This window comes from Bison bison, unplaced genomic scaffold (genome assembly GCF_000754665.1).
Source record: "Bison bison bison isolate TAMUID 2011002044 unplaced genomic scaffold, Bison_UMD1.0 scf7180017864461, whole genome shotgun sequence".
NCBI lineage: Eukaryota > Metazoa > Chordata > Mammalia > Artiodactyla > Bovidae > Bison > Bison bison.
The window spans coordinates 3,052,652-3,064,147 of record NW_011495023.1 but is presented as its reverse complement, the minus strand read 5'-3'; the positions used below and the strand labels follow the sequence as shown (position 1 = coordinate 3,064,147).

Here is an 11,496-nt window from a genome sequence, read left to right as displayed (position 1 = left end):
TCTGACACTGTTTCCACTGTTTCCCCATCTATTTCCCATGAAGTGATGGGACCGGATGCCATGATCTACATTTTCTGAATGTTGAGCTTTAAGCCAACTTTTTCACTCTCCTTTCACTTTCATCAAGAGGATTTTTAGTTCCTCTTCACTTTCTGCCATAAGGGTGGTGTCATCTGCATATCTGAGGTTATTGATATTTCTCCCAGCAATCTTGATTCCAGCTTGCGTTTCTTCCAGTCCAGCATTTCTCATGATGTACTCTGCATATAAGTTAAATAAGCAGGGTGACAATATACAGCCTTGATGTAATCCTTTTCCTATTTGGAACCAGTCTGTTGTTCCATGTCCAGTTCCAACTGTTGCTTTCTGAGTTGCATACAGATTTCTCAAGAGGCAGGTCAGGTGGTCTGGTATTCCCATCTCTTGAAGAATTTTCCACAGTTTATTGTGATCCACACAGTCAAAGGCTTTGGCATAGTCAATAAAGCAGAAATAGATGTTTTTCTGGAACTCTCTTGCTTTTTCCATGATCCAGCGGATGTTAGCAATTTGATCTCTGGTTCCTCTGCCTTTTCTAAAACCAGCTTGAACATCAGGAAGTTCACGGTTCCCTTATTGCTAAAGCCTGGCTTGGAGAATTTTGAGCATTACTTTACTAGCATGTGAGATGAGTGCAATTGTGCGGTAGTTTGAGCATTCTTTGGCATTGCCTTTCTTTGGGACTGGAATGAAAACTGACCTTTTCCAGTCCTGTGGCCACTGCTGAGTTTTCCAAATTGGTTGGCATATTGAGTGCAGCACTTTCACAGCATCACCTTTCAGGATTTGAAAGAGCTCAACTGGAATTCTATCACCTCCACTAGCTTTGTTCGTAGTGATGCTTCCTAAGGCCCACTTGACTTCACATTCCAGGTTGTCTGGCTCTAGGTCAGTGATCACACCATTGTGATTATCTTGGTCGTTAAGATCTTTTTTGTACAGTTCTTCTGTGTATTCTTGCCATCCAGCTTTGTATCAGATAGTTTATGACAAGTTCTACTCAAAATATCTTATTTAGCTCTTAAATCTGATCCAAGATAGATTTTAGAATTGAGTAAACCAAGTCTTAACAAAGTAAATTGCTCAAGATTATATAGTTAGTAAGTGTCAGTGCTGGGATTCCAACCACATGTATACTATTTATGTAAACATTTCCAAACAATTAATATGCAATTGCTCTAAATTATCTCTAAGCAGGTAATTCTCTGGTGGTCCAGTGGTTGTGACTTGGGCATTCAGTGCCATGGACCCAGGTTCGATCCCGGGTTGGGGAACTAAGATCCCACAAGTTGCACAGTGCAGCCAAAAAGAAAAAGTTATCTTCAGGGAAACATTCATATATAGCATTTAATTGTATTTATTTGAGAGAAGTACAAACTTTAAAAAATTACCAGCCTTCAATTAGTTATGCCAGGCAAAAGATTACCTCTTTCCATATCACGTATAAGGCTATCAAATGAAAGCAGGCACAGGGTCAATTTCTGTTCCCTAAAATATCTTAATTGCCTGGTATAAAATGGTGAATGAATGGAATTCATTAGCTAACAAATAAAACAAATAAATATCTGGGTCCAGAGCCAACTCAAAGGCCAGTGGTCAACCCATCAGTGCTGTCTAGGCAGTCAAAGAAAATGAGCATTACTACAATCAGTCGAGCCAAAAGCAAAGATATTTGACAAATTAATTTATGTAGGATTGTCACATTTAAATTTCACAGTTTTCAGATAGAGAAAATAGCTAGAAAATCCCAATTATCTATATGGTCCTTTGGGATCTCAGGAACCCAATTATAAGTATCTAATATGACATTTTAGATACTGAGTGGCTCAGTGGTAAAGAATCCACCTGAAAGACAGGAGACATGGGTTTGATCCCTGGGTCGGGAAGATCCCTTGCAGAAGGAAATGGTGACCCACTCCAGTATTCTTGCCTGGAGAATCCCATGGATAAAGGAGCTTGATAGGCTATAGTCCATGAGGTTGCAACGAGTCAGACATGACTTAGCAACCAGATAACAACAACAATATGACACTTTAGAATCACAAACATCTTGAATATGGTTAAAGAAGATATCAAATTAGACATTATAATCATAATCTCTAAATATCAGCCAAGATTTTACTGTCCTAACCAACCGTTTGACAAAAATGAATAATAAAGTTCAAAGCATTTACCAGACATATCACCATTGTGATCATAAAATGGAGGTGACTGGCCGATCAGCCCATTCCTCTTTGTCCAGCCAAGTCGCAGACTCTGATCTCGTATCATACTACAGAGCCCATCCTCAAAATCACATCTTTCATAATCCGAGCCTAATGAGAGAGAAAAGAAATTAGCTTCCAAAACCCTATGTGTCTTCTTAAGAAATAATACAATACATGAAAAAAGAAAGCTTAGGAACAAATGAGAAATAGAGATTAACAGCTGGATAGTTTTTCACAATTTCAGTCTACTTTATCGATGCAAAGATTTTCTGCACATGACATTCAAATAAATCCCCACACATAAAAACCAGCGTGGTCATACAGACAGAATGTCACACATGAGGTCATAAGACTGAGGACCTAGGCCTGATTTTGTCTCTTACTAACTGAAGGCCTAGCTAAACCATTTAATCACACCAAGCCCTTTTTTTCACCTATGAAACTAAAATACTGACATCCTGTCCTTTCTCCCTTGAATGATTTCTATGAAGATCAAATGATACAATGTATTTTAATCACACACAAAAAAGGGTATTTTCTGGCTTTTTTTTTTTTTTTCCATTTTCTCTGGGTACAAGTGATCCAACAGGCTTGGGAGAAAGAAAAGGGTTTGGACACCTGGTTGCTTGTGATAATCATCCAGAGTGGTCTTTATTCCATTATCCAACATCTGCAAATGTCACTCTCTAAAAAATAGGTTAATTCAACCACAAATATACCATCCCTGGGTTGCAGCTCTTAGTAACGGTGATTTTCCTTTGACAAGTTTGTTCTTGTCCTGACTGGTTGCATGAGCCACAGTGCTTATTCAGACTAATAGATAAGACAGTGCTTGGCAACCCAGTCACAAAAACCTAATTTTTATTTAATCATATTTTGGTTAAAATATTACTTAGTAATACATCTGGTGCATGTTCTTGTGATCATCCATGTGAGTACTAAGAGCCAATTTAGAAATGACACTTTTTTTAAATTTTATTTATAAACTTCACAATATTGTATTAGTTTTGCCAAACATCAAAATGAATCTGCCACAACCTGCTTTACTATCAATGGTCTGTTTTATTAATTTTAGTCCTAGATTCCTTATTGAAAGATTTTACAAAGCAGCTGTATTCTGTAATATTAACAGGAATATTCTAGGTACAATTTACTGAGGAAGGTCAGTGATAGGCTTTCTACTTCTAGCAGTTTACTCTTTACAACAACCTTACAAAGCAGGCAGCAAGTGAATGCTGGGGCCAAAAGTGGAACCCAAGTCTTTTTTGATTCCAAAACCTGAATTCTTAAAATTCTAAGGTCTCATTGTTAATCCACTAACCCATTTTTACCAAATACTTAGAATTAAAGGTCGGTAGGTAGGTCAGAGTTTCTACTCAAACTGAGGAAACCAATATTTCCAGGTAGAAGCAATGTCCTTCTACCTAAAAACTAAGAAACTTGATTAGTTTATGAATCATACTATGATTAAATTTACAATTGCCTTAAGGCCTTTAAAATGGTTAGAATTGCTGGAATGTCTGAGTTATTACCTCATGGACTCCTACTGATCCAAGAATCTAGTTGAACAGAAAATGAACTAAATTATATGCTATTTGTATATAAATGTGTGTCACTCAAATAGCTATGCAATAGCCTGCATAAATATGTATCTGTTTAAGTCTCTTTCAGCTCCAAGCAATGTTTCCAATGATCTATTTCTGATTACAAAATACTCACAAAAGTAATTTTATCACTGTATTTCAACAATTATGTGTATGAAATATACTCACATTCTCACATAGGTGTCAGTTTTTAAATACCAAGAAATTACCTTGTGTTAAAATTACTTAGTTGATGTTTGTTTTCAATGTTTTTGTTCTCTTTAATAAACAAGGATAACGATGATGTATTTTGAACTGTTAGAGCTACAAAGTAGCTAAATAAAACATTTTTATTTCTGAATAGTCTCAACAGGGGTTCTTTTCGTTACAGCATGAATCTAATGAGCATACATTTTTCAACTCATTCTTATTAAAAAGAAGCAATCATGAACATCTCATAACTGCTGGGTTATTCAAAAAATCCATCAGAAAATTTTCTAAGTACTCGTTTTTCTCCCAATAGAGAACTGAGCATTTTAAGCCATTTGAACAATTTTTCTTGAATTGTGGTTGATTTGCCTTTTATAATCTCATATGCCACCCATCTACATTCAAATCTGACAGTACTTGCTATAGTAAAATCTGTGTGGAGATTTATCTGCTATTATAGCAATGCTGCGGTTGGACTGGATATGGAACAAGAAAGAATGGACGCAGGAACTTATCCAGAAAATCATGTTCCTGAGCTTTCTGAACTTGAGAAACTCCTCATTTTGCTTTTAATTTTGTGATACCACAGGTCAAGTGTACTATCATCAAAAAGAGACTGTCTCTATGTTGTTCTTTGAGGTTGCTTGGAAGACCCGAGTATCTTCTGAATTGGCTTCCACCATGCCAGATTCTCTCATTAAAATTTTACTGCAGAGCCATTCAAAGATGTGATCATTAACACCGTAATTGGGGAAAATATTTTTTAAAATATCTTCACGTGATAGTTAACATAGGGCATGCTTCTGAGAAAATGGAAAGGAATTTAAAAAAAATTTAATAGTGGTAATGGTGAAGAAATTGATGCAGAATTCAGGATTAACTTAGTATGAGTAGGTCATCACAATAATGAAGTTCTTAGAAAACAGAAAATATAAGAATAAGAAATTTTTTAAAAGGAGAGGTAGAAGGCATTTATTTCACAGTTTTGCCTGGGCCTATATTAATAATGCACATTTTTTCCCTCTTGAAAGATCTAGGAGGCAGAGTTGTAATCTTTCCTTAATGATATAATCCTGCTTTTCTTAAAAAATTGTGCTAAGACATACATAAAATGCATCATTTTAAGTATATAGCTCTGTTGTAAAGTTTAAAAATAAAATTAAATTAAAAAAAAAACAAATACATTCACACTAATATGCAACCATCATCACCCTTCAAGTTCACAACTGTTTCATTTCCCCCAACTAAAACTTTTCATCCTCCCTCCCCTCAGCCCCTCAAAACCACCATTCTACTTTCTGTCTATAAACTTGCGTACTCTAGGTACCTCATAAAAGTGGAATAAAATATTTGTCCTTTTGTGATTGGTTTATTTCACTTAATATAATTGCTCTCAAGGTTCATCCATGTTGTAGCATGTGTCAGAATGTCCTTCCTTTTTAAATCTGAACAATATTCCATTGTATGTATCTACCACATCTTATTTATTCATTCATCTGCTGGAGGATACTTGGGTACTACTAACTTCTAAACACTCATAAGTCTTCCAATCCCTGAATATGAAATGTTTTTGCATTTATTTGGGTCTTCTTTAATTTCTTCCAGCCAACAATTTTTAGATTTCATATCCTTGGTTATGTTTATTCCTAGGTATTTTATTTTTTTTTACCCTTTTATGAATGGAATTTTTTCTTAATTTCCTTTTTAGATGGTTCATTGTGTACAGAAATGCAGTTAACATTTGTATGTTGATTTTGAATCTGGCTGCTGCTGCTAAGTCGCTTCAGTCATGTCTTAATTTGTTTCTTTGTTCTAACATTTTTTTCATAGACTTTTTAGGATTTTCTACATTTAAGATCACATTTTCTGTGAACAGAGATAATTTTTTGTGTTCATATCCAGTTTTAATGGCTTTAATTTCTTTTTATTGTCTAATTGCTCTGGCTGGGACTTCTAGTACTATGCTGACAGAAGTGATTAAAGAGGGCATCTTATCTTGTTCCAGATCTTAAAGAAAGAGCTTTCAGTCTGTCACCACTGAGTATAATGTTAGCTGTGGATTTTTCATATATAGCCATTATGTGTTAAGGTTAATTTCCTTCTAGTCCAAGATTAAGTGCTTTTATCTCATTCCTTTTTGAAGAAAGCTATGTATTACATAGTCACAAACTTTCACATACATTTTAATGTTTAGATGATTTCCCTCATGTAGATAGCATATAAAAAATTTTCACAAAGAATTATCTCCCTTACTCTCATTTAATTTAAAAATTAATGGCTAGTTCCTGCAAAGGATAAAAATACATTCAAAATATTCCAATTAAATAAAAGTAAATTTTAATTATCCTCAAAAGTAAATTTCCATGAAAGAGTGCTATTATTTGGCTGGGCAATTTGAAACCATTAATTAATTTTTATCAGGGAAATGTTTATACTTCACACTGAATTAATTTTAGTAGTTTCAATGAGACAAAAATAGGAAAAATCCTAATTCAGAAAGGTATGTGATAGCAAATGGAATAAGAAGTTCCATAGCCCACACCAGAATTATCTAATGTTACTTAGGTTGGAATCTTGTCATATAGTTGCCTTTAATCTCAATCGGCAAGAATTTGACACAGATATCATCAGTGACACGTGAAAAAAAGATTTCCAAATCATTATTTTAACTGTAATATGTTACTCAAGATTACCAAAATTCAAAGGAATTCTCTGTATCTAATTGTCTGGTGATTTCTACAGAATTACTGACTATGTGTGGCATTTACTCCAGCCTGCAGTAATATTACATGAGTATTATAAAGGTTATATAGCTGCTTACAAACAATTCTCTACTTCAGAGCAGCAATTTGGCCAAAAGATCTTCTCACTTTTCACTGCTGTCTGTAATGGTGAATATGGGACCTTTAATAGAAAGTTATCCCTCTTGCATAGAGAAAATTCATTTTGCATTCAATGTAGTGGTAAGATAAATACTGCAGATGAAGACTCACATTTCACTCTATTAATGTTTATCTTCATATACTTCAATGAACTTCTATAATTACAATTACTTTTAAAAATAGTTGAAATTTATGTCATCCTACTGAAGAAACAATGTTTTTACTTAATATCATCTGAATAAACACTATCACCTCTCAGATTTTCAGAATGTACCTCTGAGGTAATTTTCACACATTTCACATACAATGATTTATATGAAGTAAATACCTTTTGAAAAATTCCTAAATTCAAAAAGTTTGCAAAAGAAGTTAGGTAATATTTTAAAACTTATGATATATCTCATCATATCAAAGTAAACAAAAGAGGCCAAATGGAAGTATTCTTAAGCAAGACATGTAAGTATGAGAGAAATTGTATAACTGAATATATTTTTCCATTTTTTAGACACAGTAAATTTAGCTCTAAACATAAATGTTAAACAGTTAATATTTAAATGTTAAACAGTTCATGTTAAAACTAACTTCAGGTATGCTCAAGTAATTATCTAAGAATATTTTCTGGCAGTATTCCAGTAGTAGAGACCCACTGCATGGGATATACCTCAACATTGTATCAATAGTATAGTTTATTATCTTATGGTTGATTTGTTATCTGAATGATAGCAACATAAGTAACATTACTGTTTTGTTGCTGAGTAAAAGTAAAACAATAAAGCCTTCGGACATCAAATAATTTTGCATGATTGCTAAAGGAGAAACTATGGCTTAGTTTAATTAAACTAATAAAACTTAATAGAATGAGGAAGACCAGGCAATGGGGTACTGCAGGGAGGCAGACAATGTGACATGAGAAACATAATTTAAAAATACCTAGAGCAGTACCACTGGAGAAGGCAATGGCACCCCACTCCAGTACTCTTGCCTGGAAAATCCCATGGACGGAGGAACCTGGTAGGCCGAAGTCCATGGGGTCGCTAAGAGTCCGACATGACTGAGCGACTTCACTTTCACTTTTCACTTTCATGCATTGGAGAAGGAAATGGCAACCCACTCCAGTGTTCTTGCCTGGAGAATCCCAGGGGCAGGGGAGCCTGGTGGGCTGCCATCTATGGGGTTGCACAGAGTCGGACACAACTGAAGTGACTTAGCAGCAGAGCAGTACCACAACATTTATTTCCCTGGCTCAGGATATTAATAAATTCTAGTAAAGGGAAGTTCTTGCCAACATTAAAAACATATCATTGTTACACCTAAAAATTATTTTTCTTGCTCAAAATTTATTTGCTCAATATCATGTATACAGAATTTATTTCATTCTGAAGATTTAGTCTAAATTTACTATCTTAAAAAAATACTGAGTTAAAATAATATGTTTAAATATTCTGAAAATAGGACCATCATGTAAAATAAGAAATTTTTCAAAAAATTATTAATAGAATTAGTTGCATCTGAATTTTAACTATGTCAATTTCATTTTAAAAAATTATATTAATCCATTCTCTAGAGCTTACATTATTTGGACTTTAATGAGGGTCACAAATTGCTTTTTTCCCCCAAAATGTGATTGCTTAAACATCATAATAAAGTTAGCTTTAGGAAAAAAAAAAAATCTTGTAAGTTTAGTATTGCAAATTTTCAAGAGAAAAACTGCTTTGCTATCATGATTCCTCCACAATATTTTCCCTCTAGTGTACAAAAGAAACTCATGCTTAAAAGTGATTGTCAATTTTATCTACGGCTATCCCATTTTAAATAAAATACCAAAGTGGAACTTCTCAGAAATGAAAAGTGAAAAAGCCAAGAGGTGACTTCCCCAGGGTAACATTTAAAATGAAATCTGTTTATTCGACAGATCTGCTCCTTCATGCTTCTCTCAGTCTGGGATTATTAGAATCTTTCATGCAGCCAGATCTTTCCTGCTCAGCAACTCTCCCCTTCTTTCGCATTAACCTTTTCCTCAAAGCAGAACCACTCATGTTATCAGAGCAATCGTGCTAAAGGAAGCTTCAGAGGGATTATTAATGGAAGGGACTTTGCACTTCTGGTCAAACTAGCCAAGTGGTTTCCCTTTGCTGCTCAAAGAATAGTAATGGCTTCTGCCAGACAGCCAAAGAAAGGGCAGTGAGTCCACAGGTGGCCTCTGGATAAACTGGACAAATATAAATGAATCCTTCTTTTTCGTTGCTCTTTGTGTTTAATAGTTCCTAACAGCCTGATTGTAATCACAAACTGTAGGAGAAAAATCCCTCACCTGTTTCCTTCTAAAGAGATTTCCAGTTTTTCTTGTTTTTTTGTAGTAACGACTGAATTTACAAATTCCAACAAAGCAAATATGTAGAGCTGTATGTAGAAGATGAAGAATTCTGTAAGCACTAATTAAGATCATATCTGAACACAAAACAGAAACTGTTTGACTGAATTGTTCTAAAATACTAGACTTAGTGCCTCCAGGTATCTGAGGGTTACTACAAATCAATAATGGACCCATTTAATTGTATGAAAATGTTGTTTATAAAAGGTGGCTGCTTGTAGGAATGGCACTGGTTCCATTGATGAAATGCAGTCTATTTTCAGGATGTGATACTGTAATGGAAACTACAGAAACATACATGCCTTTACCCATATCTTCCTAAGTGAACTTTTTATTAATGTTATATCAGGAGCATTTTCCACCAGGGAGATCAGTTTATCTCATTTTATGACTTCTTATAACAAACTGGAGGTTCAAGATCACACAATTAGTAGATGGTTGACCCAGTATCCAAATCAAGGCCCTGAACTCTCTAAGGCTTCCCCTCTTTTCCTCTGCCTTAGAATCAAAGGATATTCATCAGTTATGCTCTGTGTACAACAGGTACCAACTTACTTGGTGGGGATATCATAGAAGCAAAAATAAAACCTCCTCAATCTTAAATTCATATTAAATATTCCCATAACTATATTCCAACTTAAGCTCATAATTTCCATCACAGCATTTTAAAACTGCATGACTACGTTTTTTAAAAATCTTGTTTCATGGATAACAACATTAAACTTACCTTTTTGCATTTCATTCCCTCTTGATACTCAGTAAAAACTGATTCAAAATACATCCCATCAAGTGGAATCTTAGCAATTTGATAACATTTAAGTAGAGTTGTTTTTATTTGTGGATCTGTTTCTTTAAATTTATTTATTTTTAACTGAAGGATAATTGCTTTGTAATATTGTGTTGCCTTCTGCCACATATCAACACGAATCAACTATATGTACATGTATTCGCCCTACTTCTTGAAACTCCCTCCTACCCCTGCCATCCTATCCCACCCCTCTAGACTGTCAGACCACTGGATTTGAGTTACCTGTTATCATACAGAAACATTCCACTGGCTATCTATTTTATATCACCAACTTGATGGACATGAGTTTGAGTAAGCTCCGAGAGTTGGTGATGGACAGGAAAGCCTGGCATGCTGCAGACCGTGGGGTCACAAAACGTCGGACAAGACTGAGCGACTGAACTGATGATGCTTCAAGGCTACTCTCTCAATTCATCCCACCCTCACCATTCCCAACCTGTGTCCATAAGTCTGCTCTTTATGTCTGAAAAAGTCTTTTAGTTTCTGATTGATACTGAAGTCATTTAAATTAACTCTGTGCAGAATCAGGCATCTAACTGAACTTCCTCAGGCAACTCAGCAGCTCCTGGATTAAAGATGGACAGGACTTAGAGGAAGGAGAGAAAGGAAACTTACATTGCTGTTCATCGCTCATGTCACCACACTGATCTGTGAAGTCACACACATTGTCAATAGGCAAGGAGACTCCATTGTCACACTGAAAGGCTCCGGTTCCTTGTTGAACCATTATGGAGATGAAAATACAGGAAATCCAAAGGACACACAAAGCTTCAATCTTTGGGAAAGCTAACATTCTGGCAGAGGAGCATCACTTGACATGTCTCTTAGAGATCAGGCAGCGGTAACAGGTGAGTCCATAATTGGAAATATACTTTTTCTTTTCTCTGTTCTTTGATTTCCAGGTTTACCTCTTATGACTGGAAACTATTGGTAACTATCCACAACTCTTAACAAATGAGTCCAAGGCAGCTCATTTACTCTTTCAGAGGAGTGTCTTTAGAAAATATTTAACTGAACAATTGCATCATTTCTATATCTAGCTAAACATGTATGTTTATTGCCCTAGTTATACCATGTTCAAACAGTTTAAGCCCTTTTAATCAGGCTATATCTTGAAAGAAAAAAAAAATTTTTTTTAAAGAGCAGGCACATAAATGGGAGGAAAACCACTGCAAAGTTAGAAGCAACATAAAAATGTTCTATATGAATTCCTATGTTTAATCATGTTCATGCAATTCAGAACATTGTCATGAAAATTTATTCAAATATTTCAGACCTGTTAGAACTGAAATATTAGATTAAATATTAAATATTAGAACTGTTTCATGAGAATGAAATTCTTGTCCTTTATCACTGAGTGGAAACTTTGCACTGTTTGTTGAGATAAACTGAAAAA

General features: G+C 34.9%; 1 protein-coding gene across 1 annotated transcript in view; it reads right to left on the bottom strand.

Annotated features, from left to right (window-relative positions):
* Positions 1–10,893, bottom strand: part of MALRD1 (MAM and LDL receptor class A domain containing 1) — a 559,293-nt gene extending 548,400 nt beyond the window's left edge. Inside the window, exons 1-2 of the mRNA XM_010859895.1 lie at positions 10,716–10,893; positions 2,214–2,354 (exon numbers count right to left, since the gene is read on the bottom strand). Of these exons, the coding sequence (XP_010858197.1) occupies positions 2,214–2,354; positions 10,716–10,893 (319 nt within the window). The remainder of the gene's footprint in view (positions 1–2,213; positions 2,355–10,715) is intronic.
* Between the last annotated feature and the right edge of the window lie 603 nt (positions 10,894–11,496).